The sequence below is a fragment of the Gavia stellata genome, chromosome 8 (assembly GCF_030936135.1).
Source record: "Gavia stellata isolate bGavSte3 chromosome 8, bGavSte3.hap2, whole genome shotgun sequence".
Taxonomy (NCBI): Eukaryota; Metazoa; Chordata; class Aves; order Gaviiformes; family Gaviidae; genus Gavia; species Gavia stellata.
In genome coordinates this window covers 11745191-11766311 of record NC_082601.1, presented here as the reverse complement: position 1 = coordinate 11766311, position 21121 = coordinate 11745191, and the positions used below count along the sequence as shown (strand labels likewise).

At 45.9% G+C, this 21121-nt stretch overlaps 1 protein-coding gene across 1 annotated transcript in view; it reads right to left on the bottom strand.

The window, feature by feature from the left end:
* Positions 1–258: 258 nt before the first annotated feature.
* The window catches only part of LOC104262838 (protein HEG homolog 1), a 52326-nt gene continuing 31463 nt past the window's right edge, over positions 259–21121 (bottom strand). Inside the window, exons 13-23 of the mRNA XM_059820511.1 lie at positions 19446–20810; positions 17086–17205; positions 15369–15467; positions 14019–14073; positions 13406–13566; positions 11494–11628; positions 6031–6073; positions 5882–5919; positions 5251–5338; positions 3705–3879; positions 259–2078 (exon numbers count right to left, since the gene is read on the bottom strand). Coding sequence (XP_059676494.1) covers positions 1929–2078; positions 3705–3879; positions 5251–5338; positions 5882–5919; positions 6031–6073; positions 11494–11628; positions 13406–13566; positions 14019–14073; positions 15369–15467; positions 17086–17205; positions 19446–20810 — 2429 coding nt within the window. The 3' untranslated portion in view covers positions 259–1928. The remainder of the gene's footprint in view (positions 2079–3704; positions 3880–5250; positions 5339–5881; positions 5920–6030; positions 6074–11493; positions 11629–13405; positions 13567–14018; positions 14074–15368; positions 15468–17085; positions 17206–19445; positions 20811–21121) is intronic.

Here is a 21121-nt window from a genome sequence, read left to right as displayed (position 1 = left end):
GCTAGTTGCCCTTCCTCTGGGTAGCTGTTGCTCACTTTGGATAGGGAATACAACAGCCATCGAAATGCTGGGAAAGGATCTGGGGACTCACAGCATCTATAGGACGCAAGTACTACTACCTGCTCCCTGATGGAGGGCTCCTCATCAACCCAGGTTTGCCTCCAGTGAGCAACTGCACAACATATCAGCATCTGAACTGCTGTTCTCACTTGGGGTTAGGCACTTTGGGGGATGCATCCCATGCTCCTTAGTGCTTCAGTAGGCTGAGCTACCTTATGAACTTACTTGTAGGCACTGTGTCTTTCCAAGCACTGCGGGGCAGAAGGGAATATCAGAGGGTATGTGCCCTTCAGTGAAACTAGCTTATGTATGCACTACAGAGATGGTGGGTTAATGGCTAAGGAATTGTGCTATTTGTTATCCTCATACAAGCAGCCACCTTGAATTAAAAGCACAGTCACATTCAGGGGAAGGATACGTATCTGGATGCTGTATCTGGACAGGGTTTGGATGAGTCAGGTTAACACTGCAGTAAAGATAAGTGGTAAATATACTTCATTAATAAGATCTCTTTCAACACCCAGCTCAGGTCAGAATACAGTCCATAAGCTTTCAATCTGATCTTTGGTGAGAAATGTATTAACATACATTCTTCAGCTTTTGCAGAGGTGATTAAGATGAATTAACACACCTAGGTGAAGAAACCTGCCTGGGCTGAATCACTCAAAACCAGGATGGAAGAAAGCAAAACACTTTAACATAAGTGATCTTTGTTCCACTAGGATTGAAAGCATCATGTTTTTCTCTCCCTTAAATGCAACTGACTGCAGTGAGCCTTATTTTCCCAAGCACTGAAAGCCTCCACAGCTCCTACTGAAGTCAAGGTGGGCTGTGGAGACTTGAAAGCTATGTTCCACCTGCAGTGCCCAGAATTCATGTTCCACCTGCCCAACCAGGGCTATAGCATTATTGCTCCTTCCCAGATATCTTATAAGGAGCATGCTGAATTCCCAGCTCATGTTTTTCTTCCCTGTGAGCAACTAGTTAATATTATATTGCTGTTTCTACAGGCATTTAAATCCCTGCAGGGAAACAGAGCCCCATAAGATCATATACAGAAGCACTATGATGACATGTAGTGGCATCACTTCTGAACAATGCTGGCTGACAAAGCAACAACATACTCAGACTCTTCCCTATATACAGGAAGTTTTTGAAGCAGCACATAGGATCAGCTGTGTCTTTTTTCAGTTAGAATTGCAGTGGAATGACTAACTTTCTCGTACTCCTTGGAGACAATCAAGCCATGAATTCAGCCAACATTGCCAGGCACCAGGCTTCAGCAAGGACCCAGCCATCTGGAGAACTTCTACCAGTAAGAAGGTGAGGGCCAGAGGATCGGCCAGCTTCCCTGTCATGTAGAAAGCAGAAAGAAATGCAGCAATGGAAAAGGGAGTTGACAAACTTGCCCTACCCAGGGGAGTTGCACAGTGAATCTTTGCATGAAGGTTGGCTAAGAAGACAAGCACAGTCAACAGTGAACAAGATCTGTAAACAATACACTTCCTAGTGGTATTCAATGCAGAGTGCTGGGCACAGTTCATCTGCCTGTATTGATCCATGCTTGCCATGTAGCGTAAAGAGTGAAGCAGCAGCACAGAACAAATCCGGAGTACATGTGTTAACTTCCATCTGGGTCCTTTAGTGATGTGCGCCTTGAGCCATTCCCTCCTCCTCTTCCTTCTCTCTGCTGCTCAGCAAGTGTAACCATTCCTAAGGGCAGCAACACTTGTCATGGAGTTCAAAGTCCTTCCTGTTAAATGGGAAGAGTAAGATTGATGTGGGCTGAACTGCCCAGGAGACCGATTGTACCTGGGGATCAAGGGCCACAAAACTGTGTCAATCTTCCACTCCCTCTCCACTCCCCACTAAAAATAGTCTCTTCTTCTGGTTTCGTCACTAATGAAGGATGGATTGTATTGTCCAGGGTAGATGCATGAATGTCGAGAACCAGGCAAACCAGTGTAGGGAGGATAAAGTCCATTTCTTTCCAGTTCAGGATTTCTCAGTCCAGTTGGCTGTAATAGCAAGAAAATTAAATAAAAAGGGTCTTATTCTCACACTCAAATCCTCCTTCAGGCACAGCTTTACCATCTTTCCCAGTAGTTATTTCGGTAGCTAGAAGGAACAATGTGATCGCTAATGATCTCTATAACCTAGAATGATTTTTACTGTGGGGGTTATGCATTGCCTGAAGGGATTATTTTGATGCAATCCAGTTTTGGCATCTTGCCAATTAGCAGACTTCAAGTTTACCTGACTCCACCAAGTGCAGTCTAAGTGCACAGTTAATTTTTAATCCAAGAGAATTATGCTGATGAGCTCAGACATTGAAACTGCTCTCATGAAAAGGATATTGCCCCAGAGCCATCCTTAAAGGAAATGCTTCTAGAAAATCAAAGGTAGTCTTCTGCTTTGAGTATTACCTGGGAGCACTTCTCTCCCTAGTAACCATAGGTATCTACTCTCCCAACAAAGGCACTTGAATTATATGTCAAATACAAAGTGATCTGACCTTCCTTTCTATTCCCTTCTCTTACTTAAGTAAATCTCCTGGGGACACTTCGTTGAGGAACTTTGATGTCTAAGACCAAGACTGTACAATCCTTTCACCCAGTAAATAACATCAAGCCACCTGGTTTGATCTGTTACAGAGCAGATACATGCAAAGCCCTCACCACCTACTCCTCGCTAAAAAGCTCCCCTTTCTAGTCACCAGCATAATAAAAGTCTTAAAAAAAGTTTAGCAAATATATTTTCATTTCCAAATCTCTCATTCTTACTGGAAGCAGGAAGGAGGATTATTTCTCTTCATGCTGCACAACCCAGTAAACTTGCTTACTGGAAAACTTAAAATACAATCCACAAAAAAGTATTGCTCACTGCTTTCTGCTCTGAAAATTATGAGTCCAGAATGTGTGATTTGGATGAAATTCTGCAACCTTCACTCACATGAGTAAGCCCCACATGTAAGTATATCCAGTATGTTGCTGTAGATTAGTGACAGATGATACACCAGCATCACAGCTCTGGACACAGACATTAGCAGATGGTACCAACCATGACAGCAGGTCTTGTGCTTGTGTCTTTCTCTGCCCCACACAGCCCATTAATCCTCCACCACTTCCTCCTTACCACTTGTTCCCTCCGAGCTGGAGGGATGCTCCTCACGCACCCTTCCTGCTGCAGGAAGGGCCTGTACCCTGGAGAGCGGGAGGAGTGGAAGAAAAGAGGGGTCCTCAGTGACCAACATCTTCCCATCTTGGGGTGAAGTCCCCAGGCAAAGTTCTCAAACTACCAGCATCATCAGTGAGGGTGGAAGGGAGAAAACTACCCACAGGAATTCCTAGCAGCCTGTCCAAGACCTTTAACTCTCCTTCTTTACTCTAGGATTGGGCTTTTTAGGCATCTACCAGACTGTTCTTAGACATTTCCCTAGCACTCCTCCTAGTGACATCTCTTTGTGATATTCACGACATGTATAATAGCTGGAGTCCATAGGACTACCAATGCCTTGCTGTCTATGGAAACCATTTATTTGCTCTTTTATTTTGCAGGAAAGGGATCTGTCCTTCCAAAAATAAAGGAATGTGTCTTTGCTGTATCGGGCACAAAGGGTTAATAGCTAAGCTATGGATAGATACCGAATAATACACATCTGTCATCTGCAACAGGTTCTTGGTGCTTCCATTCTCTTGCATCTCGATGGTCTCTCTGCCCCACTCCTGTGCCCGGGGGTTCTTTGGATATTCAGCATACGGTGACATCTGGAAATCTCCACTCTTGAAAATGAGTTTACTTATGTCATTTTTATTCTTCCTATTTATAAAAGAATAAGGAAAGTGAAAACATACAACTTATGCTGCTATCTTGTATGCATTTCTGACATGATATCAGGAGATTTACTTCATGGTATGAACCTTGACTAGGAACAAAGATCACCTCAGAAGGACTAGAGTCCAATCTTCTGCTGCGAGGCAAAATCAGATACGAGGTCAGATCATGCTACTCAGGGCATTATCTGGTGGCATTTGGAATCTCCAAGAATGGAGATGGCATAACGTCTCTGAGCAACCTGTTCCACTGCCTTACTGTCCTCTTGGTGAAAGAGTTTTTCCCTACATTCAGTTTGAACCTCTCCTGTTCCAACTTATGCCCATAGCACTTCTAGGCACTATGTTAATTCCTAAGAAGGAAGGCCCGCAAGGTGCCAGTCTGAATGACACCATATGCCCCTACATGAGGACCATGTTGTATGAGCAGACTTTGGTGACACTTCCAGTTCAAAGCAGAGTACCCTCCAGGAAGTCGCTTAACGTGCCTAAGAGCAGGACTCATGAGAAGATCAGTCCATCCCTGCAGACATCTGCACTCCGGGGCCTGGAAGTGTACTGGCCATCACACCTCCTGGCTGGGGCTTGCTGGCGTCCCCCTGGCTCAAAACATGGGGGAATAAGTGCACACCACTGTGCCAACCAAACCACTGCCACGTCTATGTTACTGATAAATCCAGCTGCCGACTTTAATCAGAGAGCTTTGAAATCCTAGATTTGGGGGCTGGAATGGGGGGGGAGAGGGTGTTACTGCAAAGCAGCACTTCTCGTGATGTATAAATCATGAGGCAGAGCTTCCTCAGCAAGCACATCTTATCTCTAGCCTGAAGCTACCTGCTGGTACAGGAACTACATGTGTACATGCGTGTGTGTGTGTCTGAGAGGGAGAGACACACAGAGTGATAACACATGCAGGACTTGTCCATAAAGGAGAATTAAAATAGCCTTAAATACACTCAGACACCACTTGAGCAATGGCCAGTAACCCCTCCTGTTGCCTAAACTTCTCCTTTCTACTTAGCTTGCATTTTTGGAGACTGCTCCCTGGCTGCCTTACAGCCCTGAGTGGGAAGAACTCCTTTGCCTCTCCGTCCTTAGAGGACATGATTGCCAGGTGCATCCTTAAGAGACACTGAGTTGAATTTTTTAGCTTCGTTGCTGGGGAAAAAAAAAAAAAAATATATGCCCCAAATGAAAGCACAATACAATACTTCAGTATCTCTGATTATCCCACGTGCTTAGCCATCCTATGTGTTCACCTATGTTTTGGTCCTTCAGGGTTCACGTGTGAAGCACTAAGCGTTCTGTAACCCACTGAGGGGATGCCACGCGAGCTGGGGCCAGTGGTGGTACCTACCGGCAGCAGGTGACAATCAGTGCTATGCCCATGATAAGCAGAAGTCCCCCTCCTGCAGCCGCGATCACCACAGTGATGAGCTGATATGCTACATATGGGAAAGACAGAGAATCACTTAGAAACAGTGATGTGCTTGTTAATAGTAATGTAAAGATATCCACAGTCCTCATGCAAAGGGATTAACTGTATATTTCCCATTTTCCCTCCCTCTGTAAGCAACATTTCCTTAAATTTTCAAATGAAATGGGTGGAGTTGGGGACCTCCTGCTGAAGGAAGAACAAGCTCTTGTGTCCTAGGGGCTTGATTCCCTTCACTGATAGATCAGAATAATTTGAACGATATTTCATGGATCCACCTCCAAATACCTTGCTTCAAGAGTGCCCACTATATGTGCCATCATGACAGAGTATCCCGAGAAAGGAGATCTCCTTTCCTTAGGAGATAACATTAAGTCAACTTTGTCAAAGAAGGTCAACAAAATAATTTTTGACAGAAAATGAATAAACAAAAAGCACTGACAAGAGTAGTGTGTACCTACTGCATTTTAGACATAGTAATTTGCAATTACTTGTTTCAAATTGCCCATTTCTGACACTGTGGAAATTAAAAGAAACAAAACTCAGTACTTACGGTTTCCACAGTTGAATCCACCTAAGCCAAACGGGCAGCTGGTAACAGAAAACAACAGGGAGTTTCAGCAGCTTTGTTGTGCCGACAGGTCACCAAAGCAATATTAAGAAGGATAATGGGGTAGGACGAGGGCAGAACAGTCACCATACCTCACACAGGTCTCATTTTCCAGCTTATATCCATCTTCACAGGCTAAAAACACAGGAGAGAGAAGGGCCATGAGCACCGCGTAGTGGCGCAGGGGAGGCATTTCCCATCGCCGCTTCCCACAGCAGCCTCACCCGAACAACCTTGGGGACCGACAAGCTGGTCTGCGCTGCTGGTACAGCAAGACTGCGATGCACTCTGATGTGATGCATATCTCCTCTGGTTTAGGCAAAACACTGTGCACTTAAATTTACCTCCTGTTGGTTTAATGGGACCATTTCAGGGCTTCCCGGCAGAGCTAGCTCGGAACTCGGCACAGACAGGGTGGGCAGCTGGTAACGTAATTCCCAGCAGAACCTCTTCTTGCCCAAATGGAAACTCACTGCACACTTGTATTGCTTCCCACAAAACAGCAGTGTAAAACATCTACAAGTGTCTCCAGTTTTTGTTTTGAAACCTCATTTGAACAGTGCTACTTTAGCATTGATGCATGTTATTAATTACTTTTAAATGTTAGTATTGCAACAAAAAGTTATGCAAACACAGTAGGGGTAACCCAAAGTGGTATGGTATGTTTTGCCTCAAGTCACCTTTTTTTCTTGTCTTTCAAATTTGGAGCTAAATCAAATTTTGAAATATCGTATTTTACTATAGAATAGAAATTAAATTTACTAGGTCTAAATAACCCAGAAAACTGCTAGGTACAAAACGTTGGTGAAAAACTGAAACCATTACTTCAAAATAAAATAATTTCTGTGCTTATGGACAGCTATCCCATCACCTGAATTATCTGAGAAAATTACACTACCCTTCTGATGAACAGCAAAGGTGATGATACACTGGACATACAATTATAAGCTTCAAATTACTGATAAGATCACTGGTTTTCTCAGCAATAGTCCCACCAGAGCTCCTGCAGATCTGCTGCCTTTCGCAGAGGCAGCAAAGGTGGTCGCTCAAAGACCTGAGTAGGAGTGACGTGGATGGAGTTGCTTTGGGCAGAGGGACAAGCCAGGGCCAGCACATGCAGCAGCCCTTGGGGGTCTGCAAGACATCACCCAGTGGTCTGGGAAAACCTGCAGCACACTCCACAGGGAATAAAACTAGATTGTTAAGTGAAAACAAAAATGCGCATGGATCTTTTTTCCCCTCAAACACCGTACGCTTAAAAATGGTGAGGCACTAGCTCTCAAGCCCTCTTCCCTCTGCCTTGCTCTCTAACCACAGGAAAAACCCACAGCCAAAAGCTCCGGTGCTCTCTAACCCCAGCAAGAGTGAGGAAATCTATGGGGAGAGGAGGGGGCTTCCAGCAGATGTCCCAGCTAAGCCACAGCAAAGCCTTTGCCTCCTCTCCTCCTCTTCTACACCAGGTGCCTTTTCCCCTCTGGCACAGCCAGCGACTGTATTTTCAGAAACACAGCACAGGAGGGGAGGAAGGAAGACAAGAAGGACAACGTAACATTGTCCATTAGGATGGGATGGCAATATCATAGTAAACCAAGAGAAAGCACTAGTATTCTGGCTGGATTCAGAAGTTTATGGCTCTTCCAGTACCAATAACAAGTGATACTGATGCCAGCAGGGAGCAATGTGACTGTGACCTCCCCCTCATAATACAGGTCACAGAACTTCCCTAAATTTAATTCCAGTTTCAAATCAAATAGTTGAACTGGAGCTACATTTTAGAGGACCATCCAAAATTGATTTTAATATTTTCAAGGACGGACAATCAACCACAACCCTGGGTCAGACGCTCATAAAGTTAATTTCCCCAGCCATTAAAAACATTCACCTTCTTTCTGGTCTGAATTATCCCAGTGTCAAATTCCAGCCTTTGGATGTTTACTTGCTAGATTGGAAAAAGTTACAGGATCACATTTCTCCTCCTCACCATCAAATCACTCCTTTAACTTTAATAAAGCCAAGTGCACTGAGATCTTTGAGTGTCCCTGGTTATTGCAGCTTTTCTCTGAATGCTCACAGGTTCTCTTTGGCCCTTTTGATTTCTGGTTCCCAGAAATAGATGTCGCAAGCCCAGGGATCACAAAACTTCCCCTCTTCTGCCTACCTGTGCCCCCTAAATGCACCCAGGGACCATATTAGCCTTACAAGCCAGAGCTGGAAACCTCTTCTTCACCCGCCAGGCCCTCTTCGCAGCTGTGCCCCACTCTCTGCTTTCCAGGAGACACAACCCACAGTGTGGCTGGCACTTTGCTCTTGGATGCCTGGCCTTGCTTGTGGTCATATTGAAATACTGTTTGCCTATGTACCATCTACTAAGCGTCTCATGTCACTCAGCACGCCATTTTCCCTGCAGGGTGTGTGGACGCAGGTAAGTGATGCATTCACATCATGAATACTGCAGCTCTAGGCACAGACTTTCCGTAGCAACTGGCACCAATGTTGATGGGGGGGGGCTGATGTCCATGATACCTGGTCTTACACACCTTTCTCTGTCCTATATAGCCCCACTACTCCTCCACTACCTCCTTCACTCCATTTATTCCCCCAGAGCTGGGGATGAGGAGGGTGAGGCTCTTTACGTAGCCCCCCCCCGCTGCATCTCATCGTGATGCTTTTTGAACTGGATTTATTTTTCTCTCTCTAAGATGGTTTCTTTGAAGTCAAGGAAGAGCCAAGCAGTAACTGACCAAGAGCCTCAGTCGACAAACAGCCAGGGCAAGGGTAGTAAATCCCAAAGGATCCTTGCCTGGCTCATTCATAACACCGAGGCATTAGCAAAACAAGACTGGATGGGTTGCTCCTTTCACTCGCAAACAAAAGCAGACCAAAAACACTATGGAGCCAATGTTTTACCAAAGCAAGCCGCAAGATCAGGCAATAACGAAATCTGCAGTGAAGGGAAGGGAGGCATCACCTCGACAGCTCACTGGAGTTGCCTTCTCTAATGAGCGCAGCAGCCCCACGTACCCCAGCCCCAGCCTGCCGCTTGCGTGTTGGGAAGGCCCAGAGGAGCCTGCAGGCAGATGCAGGAGCCCAGCCTAATCTCACCCCCTCAGCCCTAGCCCAATGACGTGTGCAGGGCACATACACCTTGAGTGGTCTCAAAGGTGGAGCCGTGCCTTGGGCAGGAGCAGCCCTGGGACCCCACTGGCACACAACTCTCAGGCCAGGAGGCTATAGGGGCAGTAAAGAGGAAAAGCAAGATCCTGAACATGCATCTCTCTGTCTTACTTAAGCGCTCTGTGCTTATGCCTTTTCTTCTCCTCGCCCTGCCTTTTCCTGCCACTTTGCTTTCTCCTCTGGCATCTTTTCTGCTCCTTTGAACATGCTCCCAGAAGAGCTCACACTGTCACCCTCACTCGGCAAGCTCTCAAACATGAGCAGGGAACAGAGTGTCAGGGGCCAAGCAAAGCTATCGAGTTGTGCTTTTCTACTCGGGATTCCTTTGCCTTTACCTTCCCAAAAGAGACTCGGGAGTCTCTTTGGAAACCTGCTTTGCTTCTCCTTTCTTTGCTCCAGAAATACTCTGTACTATTAAAAATAGCAAGCCCTTGAAAAGCTGGCACATTGGGTTTGTTGCCCTGTTTCTAAAACAGCCCTGAAGATACTGGGAAGGTTGAAAAACAGCAATGACCCAGAGACAACCGAATTGCACATTGAGAGGTACCACGGCCAACAAGTTGAAACTCCTGTGGCTCAGAGACCCAGTCCTTCTGTGGTCCAGGGGATGCCTTTTCGAGCATGCCCCAGGGGACAGACACCACAAGGCAGGACAGAACAATCCTGGGGGGTCAGGGCAGCTGATCCCCTGTGCCCCAGCGGCTTTCCCAGCCGCACCCGCCTTCCCACGGGAGAGACCGGACAGGGCAGCACAATAGCCATTTCCCTCTTTGCAAATACTATAATTGGAGTTACCACGCCATATTTTCACGACCCACAATGAGGGTCGGATGCTCAAGAGACCTCGGTTCCTGTTTAGTCACTAATAGGGCAGAGATTTTCAAAAAGTCTGGCATATTGTATGCTATATTTATCAGAAAATAGCCCTAAACATGAAATCAGGGCTATAGCTTGGCTTTTGAAAAAGCCTTTAAAAATCCCAACCACCTGGCTTATCCAGCTGGGAAGAAAGTGGTGCTCAAAACCTGGCATCTTGCCGGAGCGTGGCACCATGCAGTCCGTGCTACCCTCATGCCACTGCCCTGCAGCCTAAATTCGGCATCAACCCTGACTCTCAGATGCTCTCAAGCTGGTCAATAAGATGTTTCCTACTGACAGCAGCGAGCTGAAGGTGGAATTGAGGCCTCACTGTGTGCAGGTAGGGGTTTTTATATTTTGCACAGCAAACAAGACCCGTAAGTAGGGAGCAACCACATATACAAAATGTCAGATGTCTCAGATCCCATTGGACAAGAAAAATGGAGTAACTCGCCCTGGGTCCCCACCGTCAATGATGGAGCAAGAATTGGGCAAAAGCCTCCCAGGTTTCAGCTCAGCTCCCCACTCACTACATAAGCCCTTCTCTGCCTCTCAAGGCTCGGTGGAGATGGTCAGTACTTCCTAATAGAAATCCTTCCCCCAACATACAAGATTAAGAGAGGGAAGGAAAACACAAAGGAGAAAGGTTTTGCCTGGAGCCGCAGAGCAGAGGAGAGGCAGGACCATGACAGAAGACCCAGAGATGCCCATCTCGGACATGTCCATCCCAGAGCCTGCAGCACATGAGTTATTTCCAGACACAGTTTTCTCACTCTCTGATCAGATTTGGAATCGACAAAGCATCTCCTCCTATTTCAACAGCAACCCAGCAGACACTGCCAGAAGCAATATAGAACCACTATGCAATTCTTTTTGATACGTCTTCAGAAAACTGCGTTTCTTAGGAAGCCCTACAACAACTGCTGGAACTAGGGAATGGACACCCTGATCCTACAGAAGTCATTTTGACCACTGTCACACACGCAAAGACCTTGTATAAAATGTAGCAAAAAGCAGATGTCACGATCTGAGGAGTAGCTAAAAAATAATATAACCCTTAAGCTTAAAATTTCTATTAGGAACCCAGCTAAAAAACAAATTCATTATAATTTTCAGATACTCATTTTAAAAATATTGATGATGTATTAATATAAGCTTGAGCTTAAAGCACTTCTCCCAAGTTCACTGAGAGTTCAGACAAAATCAAAACAGGCAGAGCTGCACATCATCTCTGCTCTGTGCCACTGAACTGGAGCCCAAAGCAGTCGGGCCCCTTTCTGCCTCTTCTTGACCACTGTGACTCACAGTGTGCTCCAGAAAGAGATAATATTATTCCTAGAGAGAGACTGTATCTTCAGCATCTGCTGAAAAGTCCCCTAACTAAATAAAAGAAACTTGAGCTGCTAATATTTATTCTTAATATTGAGCTTCTTGCATGCACAGCGACACAGACATACTCATTTTCACTGGAACAAAAAGTTTAAGCAAAATTCAGAGAAAATATGCCACATAAAGAGCAATACCTCTGCAGGAATGGTCCATCTTGTTGTATTTGAAGTACCCACTTTTGCACTGGCAGAGTGCAACTCCATCAAAGTCAGTGCATTCAGAAGTTTCCTTGTCACATTCAGGGTCTTTCTGCTTGCACAAGCTGCCAACTGTCAGGAAGAGGCATCCAACATCAGCGTAGCTCTCACTGAACCCACTGTTACGCACATTTGCTTTCCCCAGGCATCACATTCAGTTCATGTGCTGCTTTAATCTCTTTTCTTTTTGTTTTAAATAATATTTTTTTTTAAATAATATTTGTTCCATTAGGAGACAGTCAACATTACACTATGTCGCCATTTCTTGCATATCTACCGTCGTTTGTACAGGCAAATAGAGGGGGTGAATAATAAATGTTTCAGCTCAGAGGCAGAAGGGGAAATGTAAAAGAAAAATTTGGTTTGGCTCAGGCTAAAACACATTCACCCCCTGAGACAGTTCAACAGATCAATTTTTAAGTTTATATCAAGCAAAACATTTTGCTCAGCCCAAACCAATTTTTTTCCATTTCAATACTAAGCACTGGATTTCTTCATTTTTCAAACAAAGAATTTGCCCTTTCATTTACCTTACTTTGAAGCAGCGTTTTACTTTAGAAAGTCAGATTTGTTACAATGAGCATTCAGCAAAACTGTGGGTAAATGATGGAAATTTTGTCACTGAATTAACATTTTTTACTGGGAGGTCAGACTAAATGGAATGAACAAATGAAAAAAAATTCCTGAGAAATAGGATTTTATAGAAAACGTGTCACTCATTTGGCACTCACCTATTATAAGCCTCTCCCTGCTAGATCCATCATCATTTTTTTTTTCTTTGATCTAACATCTTTTCTTTTAAGGACTTACACAAGAACATAACTTGTTTCTTATTCTGCTTATTTCAGGTTAGAAGTAGACTTTACCAGAAGCATTGTATCAGAGGTAAAGGCCAGATATAATCTGAGCGGGTCTACCAAAATAATTTAATTCAATCCATGGTAGAGTGTGGCTTTAAAATACAGCACGTTAAAATAAAAGCACACGCTACATTTCTCATCTTCGTGTTTACTTTGCCAAAATGATCCGAGGGGTTTCCCACTACACCCAGGCTAAGTGCTGCCATCCTTCATCCTCAAAGCCAAACCTCGAAGCCTCGAACCCCGAAGTCACAGAGCTCCCTGTGCAGAAGTTTCCTTGCAGGAGCCCATCTTTCAAGAGTGCTCACTCCCTGCATCCTGCCAGTACCTCTCACGGCTAAATCTGCTCTATCGCTCCCTCGGAAAGCGAGAACCAGGAGGTGCAGGGCACAAGGCCACCACTACCGATGGGGTCCACCTCAAGAAGATCCTGCACAACGCTGACATGTTTCTCCAGGTCTCTCTGTGCCACACCCACATTCCCCTTTGGCAGGTAGAGAATTCGAAAAGCTCTTAATTGCAAACCATTTTTACACCCTGCAACACTGAAATTGGGCAGGCAGGAGAGCGCAGCTCCAGCGCAGCCTCCAGCGACTCTGATCGACTTCACTGGGGGGTTTTGTCTCTTGGCTTTCACACCGTTTCCCCAGCCCCCGGCTGCGCGGGTGGAATTAAGACATGGTTTTTTGATCTGGCCGGGGTCCGGTGTCACATCCCGCAGATGAAAGGCTGCCCTACAGTGCCCCTAATCCTGTGCTGTGCCATGTTTTCACAGAGAGGCAGATTTCTCACACATGTGGCAAAGATAAGGCTCGATATCTGCATCCCTTTTGTACTGCAAGGCTCTTAAGACGACTCTCATTTAAATGAGATAAAAAAGATTCAGAGGGGTTTTTCCAAACACCAAAATCTTTCTTCCTCTGTATTAAAAGAAGCCAAGTAAAACATCCCTTTCCCCTCCCGTCACAGTCCCTGCAGATGCTATTTACCTCTGTGGAGTGGTTTCAGGCTGGAGATGAACTGGCAGGCTTCGGTGGGGGATTTGCAAGCTCGAATGTAGCTTTTCACGCTGCTGACAACGTCGTAGAAAGTCACGTTGGATGCTAAAGAGAACGTGGATTGCACTGAAACATGCACAAAATTTGCCTCCCTAACAGAAAACAAAACAAAACAGCCCTGAGTACCATGGGTCAGTCTGATGTCATCATTAGCATGTTACACACAGGACTCTTACTAATGCAAGCAATGCTTCACACAGACACAATATTGCATACATGCTGAAACAGTCATGCATTGTAACAGACCTTAAAAACAGGACAAACTTAGACACAGAGAGGTAAATTTGGGGCTGGAAGGAGTGCTGGTAGCTCACTTTGAAACCAGCCAAAATCCCTTCTGCGCAGCTCACAAGCCCGTCCCCAAGCCGCTCAGGCCAGAAGGAGGGCACCGGGAGAGCCAGGCGAGGTGGTCCCATGCCCTGCACTACCACCGGGCCAGATTGCATCAAGCCCAGCACCAACACAAACTGGAGAATGTGGATCTCAAATTGGACATCCCAAACGCTCGAGTTTCTCACTCTTCCCCTGGTCGCCTTAGCCTTACCTGGTCGCCTTAACCGTGGAGTGGTGGTATCCCGGCAAGCCTGACAGCGATGCATCTAGCTGCAAGGAAGGAGAGAGCAGCTGTTAGTGCCCCAGGGGATGATGGAGGGAGGCAGCCCAGTGGGATGCAGCACGGGATGGCCCTCCTGGGTCACCAACCCCATCCCCTGCATTTGCCAGAGCTGCCTGCTGAGGCTGAGGGGGCTCTGAGCATCCCAGCAGTTCATCTGCTCAATAAGAAAGATGCACTGTCCTATTGCCAGCAAGGGACAGCTGAAGTCACCAGCCTTGGAGAAGAACGAAGACTAGACGGTTTTGACATGAGCGTCTGCCTGGGGCCCCACTGTGCAATGACCGCCAAGGCAGAGGATGAGCCAGAAGCCAGCAGGGAGAAGAGCCCCATGTGAGGTTGAGCTCAAAGCAGTACTCTCAGAGACTGCACATCTTCCAAGGAGCCTCCCTCTCCCTGGATCCATGCAGTTGTTTGTGCTCGCTCCGCAGCACAAGTCATGCAGGCAGCATCGAGACGACTCACCCTGGCTCCCCTCTCCCTTGGCGGCATCTCCAAACCACCTACTCCAAAAAGAGTTGGGATGAACTGCAGCCAGGCCAGAAACTGCTAACAGGACAAACTCATGTATGCAATGATCTGGCTAAATAACGCACAGAGATGTACCTATCCCCAGCCCAGGGGTCTTTTTGGAGCAACTGATAGCGCAGCGTGTGGGGAAGCCACCAGCTCAACTAGGGCTTGCTCTGAACGGATTGAAGGACACATGGTTGTGATAGCATGGCTGGGAAACTCCACCAAGAGGAAGGTATGTCTGTTTGGGCATTGCTGCTGCACTTCATCCTGCAGGGTTTGGCTAAGGGCAAGGTGGCACCAGCTGCAGTCCAACCTGCCCCAGCACCTGTGAGATTTACTGCTGAACGATGAAGCCCGAGTTACTGTTTTAATGTTTGACCTTGGAGGAGCACTAAAGCCCTTTTGAGGCCAGGAAAAGGCAGTGCAGAAGACGCTAGGAAAGAATGGAGGCTGCAGAAGCATGACCCCAGCCCCATTGCTTCATGAAAAGGGCTGCAGGGTTTTCTGGGCAGATGTGCTGTCTTAAGCCCTGTAGAAGCCGGATCTCTCCACTGCTGGCTTGACAGCCTGGGAAGGGGAGGGGAAAGAAGCATGCTGGGATTTAAAAGCATACCTCTCACCAGTCCTACTTACACCAGACCGGGATGGTTCAATGATTAAAAAGGCTAAATCCACGCTACAGAGTCTTGTGGCTTCCCATGACAACCATAAGGGGAGCAAGGGGGACCTGTCCCATCAGCATTGCCAAAGTCCCAGCAATGACACTCACCATTGCCAGGATTTCCCCCTCGATGTGGAGGAGCTCTGCATACTTCCCATGGGTAATATTAAGTTTCAGGGGGACCTGGCCAATAAATATTCTTACTGAAAAAGAGAATAAGACAAGTTAGTTGGAACACATGTCTCCATGCCATGCGTAGCTGTGGTTTCATCCACCTTACATGAGAGACTGTCTGCATGGAAAACTCCTTCACGCAGTAGACAGAAAACTCACCTCTGAGAGTCAGTGCCCCAATAAAGCAAAGTCCCAGCCCTGGGATTTTTCCCAAGGGCTGCTGAGATGTTCCCACAGCCCCAGTCAAATTCCGGAGCTCAATGCTGCTGAACAGCCACCATTTCACCACAGCGTTCATACATTTCATATAGAAACACTGATTAATTTAAAAGGACCCCTGAACAAGAGACAGCTGGCTAAATTTAGTAGCAAGACAGTTTCAGGTACCAAAGCTAGTTATAACAATTTGGGGTAAACATGTCAAATCTCTTACCCCTCCCTGCAATGGAAGGAAAGCAAATCAGCAAGTCAAAATAAAGCACTGTAGAAAGGATATTTTCATTTTTCCAATTGTTGGACAGAATGAGCAATGACATTTGAAAAGAGGTCCAAAAGATGTATTTTTCTGTACTTTGATTCATATTTGATTCATGGCAGCAGAATGCAATAATCTAAGTTGTCCAGACTCGGAGACATAATATCCCTATGTCTTGTATCAAGTGTCATGAGATACTCGGTGGAAATGAGAACTCAGAGCTCATTTAATGTTCCACCAGAAAAACAAATACGGTTGCAGATAACTTTATAAAGTCTCCAAGTCTTTCCCATTTTTCCCATCCACAGAGCCTATCTTCACCACAAATTCTATATCAGACACTTCGAATGTAACAACTCCAGATAAAAATAAGATGACAATCACCTTTGCAGTATTTATATAATCTGCCTGTATCCCAGTTCAAGGCATAATCAAAACAACTCTCTAAATTAGAAGCTGACACATTCCAACTCAAAGAAATGTTTCAAAACACCCTTCAGGGACACCTCACCCATGTTTCCTTAGCAAAATTTTCATGCCTCTAATCCTCACTGATTAAGGGTCAGAAGAAACTCTAGCAAAACAAATTCCCCTTTACAATGGGACATTGTAAGTCCTTGAGATTGAGAGTCCTCTGATAGAGGGAGGTCAGAACCTGAGTTCCAACTAATAACTGTGCTGCATGAAAAACGCTAAAGGTATGAAACAAGACCTTGATCTTACAAAGACTTTCACGCCTGCTTAATCTTCCACACATGGCTGATCCCACTGAAGCCAGGTTACACAATAGCCTCACTCACTTCTCCCAAGCCAAGCGCCGTTGCCTGGGTTTGCAGCTATGATAAGCTGCTGAACGCTTTTTGGGGATTGTAAAACACATTAGGAACAGAAGGGGCACGTCTGTCCTTGCTAACAAGCCTGAGCCCACTGCTCTGTTGCTGTGTTTTTAAGAAACCCTAAGCTATCACTGTGCCTGCTCCCTGGGACACCCCAACACGACAGGCATTAGACACTGCACTTGTATAAACAGTAAAAGGCTCTTGTTAAAAGCGGTGGTTGGGAGGAACATTAAGCTCCTGAACTAGTCTGAGCCTACGTTAATTTATTTTAGAAGATTACAGATAATTATTTCCATCTTTTTCTTCTCCGGTTTTTCACTTTTGTTTTCTTACCTAAATTGCACTTTCCTTTTTCCAGCTCATATCCAAGAGGACACTGACAGATATAGGAGCCACGGGTGCTGTTGCAGGTGGCCAGGGCAGGACAAGGGTTGGAAAGACATTTGTCCACATCTACAAAAGCAGAAAAAAACCCCAGGCTATAGTTAGAGAATCACAAAAATCATCAACTGTTCGGCTAAAAAAGATTAACTTGGCTCCTCCTCTGTGACCCCCCTGAGCATTATCAGATGCTTCATTGCATCATTTGCACTTACTATTTATCCTGTTCTTAATTATTCTGTTGGAGCTGAAAGAATAAACACAAACCACTTTCTCTTGAATATTCATTCAAAAGCCCTTGGGATCCAGTGTTGATCCATGTTAACATGAACATGCAGCTTGTCTACAGCAGTGCTCATCTGCAGATCTCAGGGTGCTTTTCAAAGACAAACAACCCTACAGTTATGGATGGAGAGGCTGAAGAAGGGACCTCAACAGCCAGAGCTAGACATGGGACCATGGGCTCCTTCACCAAAGTCCTGCCCTTTTCATCCTAGCCCTGTTTCCATGAACCAAAGCTAGTGCTTGAACACTGATGCAGTCTGTAGATTACCCAGCTGTGGTGGAGCCATCACCGGCTGCCGTCACCTCCTTAACTGGGGCTGCAGCCTCCTCCATGCTAGGCTGGGGTTGCTCACAGCAGTGATACCTGCCTGTGCCACTTCTTGTAATGCACTTCCCGCGGGGTGAGCAAGGGTTTGGGGAGCAGACACCAACTGTGAAATATGGTGTTTTGGGGGATTAATGACAGTAGTCTCAGATGCTTCACAGATTAGCCAACTCAAACTGCAAGTTCTGAAGAAGATATCCAATACTTCCCTTTGAAAAAAAACATGTCCTGGTCAAAAATGCTCCTCTTGCTGTGTGTATGACTCACACAAGCACAAATGCACATTGCACACGCGTGCAAGGGCAGAACGTGGGCAGGACTGTGGACTTGTTGGTGACATGGTGCTACAAGACGAGCAAGACAGCTTACATACCACTCATACCTATTTTGTGGCTGCTGCCGAGCACTGTAGCAGAGGCAGGAAGGATGGGCTTTGTGGTTAAAGCACAAAGCATGAGAGCCAGACTCGTGTGTATTTCTGACAGCGTCATGATACCCTGTGGCATCACGCAGTCCCAAGCCAATCTCTGCGTCAGGACACACCGTTTGACACGATCTCTGTGTCTCAACTAGCCTGGCATGGCTACCTCAGCATCAGCAAGAAGATTTGGTGTCTCTGATCCAAGCAGACAGAAATGAGTGGGTGTATTTTAAAACGTTGGCTTTCACTTTGCCATCCTTTAGCTTGCACTTTGTACAGGGGGGACCAGGGCAGCCTCTCCTCTCGCGGCAGTAAGTGCCCATGTACAAAGCACCACCATCAGGCAGCAGAAGGATCTTTTTCATTCTGGTAAATGGCAAAACTCAGTATTTAAAGGAAGGAGTAACTTGGCAAAAGTGTGAATCAGTTGGTAAAAAGGATACATTACATTAAGTTTTGATTAAAAAAAAATCCATTCCCTTACAGTGAATTTTTTTGCATGAAGCCATAGCTATAATTAAAACCAATCAGCCTGAGAAATAACTTTTAAATACTTAATTACTGGGTGGAATATATACTATTGCCAGCATTTCACTGCGATTAATGCAATTGGCACACACAATATCCTACAGTGGCATGAGGGCCAGGCTCCTGAACTTTAAATACAGAATCGATTTCCATTCCTATAAAACTTTGCTCAATGTATTTACTTGAGAAGATAAGGAGCCTGGCAGGAGTGATAAATGACTGTAACAACACACTCAGCGAGACTACGGTACGTAGCTTACCAGGAGAAGGAACATGACCTTAAGTAGGAGATTATTTAGTGAGGTGGGGAGAAAACGACCATACGTCATAATAACAGAAGTAGTTCCAACACAAATACCGAGTGCTGGCAAACCACCTTTTCTCATGAATAAGATAGATATTGATTGATATCGATTGACATTGTTGACCGATAGACAAATATAAAATGCATCCTATGCTTACCTGGAAGGCTAGTCAGTTCTATTTTCTTGAAGTTCTCAAATTTCAGCTTAACGTTTCTATCAGAAATGTTCACCAAAATACTCACACTTTTCCAGCAGTTCAGCTTGATTGCTAAACCCTTAGCTTAAAAATACCAACATGGAGACCAAGTTCTTATCCTCAAACCCTGCTCACAACAGACTTGTCATACATACATGCATAACCCTTCGAAGACCCTTAAAGTGGGACCCAGGTGTTCCTGGCCCCCTCATCCCTGGCTCCACCGATGATGAGCGCCATTAGACGTGTTACCTGTCGCCAGAGACGATTTCCTCAGCCCGGTCGTGCTACTCGACGGAGGAACAGTGGTTGGTTTGGTAGCAGCCAAAGTAGTTGCAATGCTCACAGTGGTCTTGCTGGTTGGAGGGGCTTCAGGACTCGTAACAGGGATGTTTTCCTCGGTGACTTTACCAGGCCTTGCAGTGGTGGGATCCACAGCTTCTCTGCTTTCACCAGTGGTATACACATGCTCAGTGGCAGTGGACGTTTGAGCTCTGCTGGCTTTCGTGGTGCTAGCATCACCTGGGGTTGGCCGGCGACTGGCCGATGTTGTCAGCACAGGAGATTTCACTGTGGTCAGTGCCACTGCAGGGACAAGGACACCGTGGTTTGTTGCACTTGGTGAGGGACTAAGGGGTGCATCCGTTGGCCCAGCCTGTGGGTCATCTCCGGCTGTGGTGAGTAGCGACGTTGCCTTCCCAAAGTTACCTCCCTGGGCGGTGGTGGCTCTCGGTGAGGTGATCTCCGTTACTGTCACAGGGGCAGACACAGACACGATGCGTCCACCAAGCTGCTCCATGGGTGCCGTGGGGAGAGAAGGAGACACGGTGGAGGTGAAGGTGGTGCTGTTTTGGGGCTGGTGCGTGACATTGTGCTTGTTGGTCCCTCTGGGCGAGCTCCTGGCCACAGCGGCTGTGGAAGGCACGCGCCTGACCACAGTCGTAGCTACAGAGGTGCTTACTTGACCACTATCGTTGGACTGCGAGGTGGATGATGGTGACAAAAACAGAGGCAATAAAGATGTTAATGAATAAGATGAGGAAAGCAACGAGGAAGTGGGCAAGGAGGACGACGAAGCCTGCAGAGGGGGTGAAGATGCCATCACAGAGGACGAGAGTGGCTCAGATGACTCTGATGATGAAAACAAATAAGTTGGTGGTGGTGTTGATGACAGCGAGTGATGCAGCAATGACACTGAGGAAGAGGCTGGAAGTGCTGATGAAGATAGAGATGATCTGCCAGTGGTCAACAACTCAGAGTCATTGTTGAAGACAGTTGTATTTTGTACGCTCCCTGCAGAAGCAGAAGTCAACAGTTTGGAAGACTGTACCAGCAACGGCTCTGTAGATGGTTCAACAAAACTGCCATCGCTGGACACATTGCTCATCCTGTCCTGTGCCACAAAAGACTTTAATGAATCAGAAGGATTGGAAATCTCGGAAAAAAAGGTCGAACTTTCTGAGGAGTCAGCAGAGGTGCTGCTATTTGAGATAGACAGGAGGGTCCTTTCTCCTCCTCTGGTATATGTTGTTGAAATGTATGTGCCGTCCGTATGAGAAACTGAGGTCCGTTTCTCAGCATCGATGCTACTGACTGGCTGATGGCTACTTGAAAAGCCTGGAATAAAAGGACAAAATATATTAGAAAGACAGAGTAATATGGAAGTATTTTGATGTCATATTAAAATCACTTGCTAAATACATGAAATGTTCTTCTGTGAACTGGCCCACGCTCTTCTAACAATTTAGAGCACCATGCAAGCATGGCTATCGAATCAGGAGTCTTCTACACTTCTTCATTCATTCTAAAATGGTGAACTCAGACAGACTCAAGGCTCTGATGAAACGTGTGGGTTTCTAAAACACTATACTTCCAGTACTGCTTTTCTAACAGGATTTAGCACTTAGCATTCTGTGATATTTTGTGGT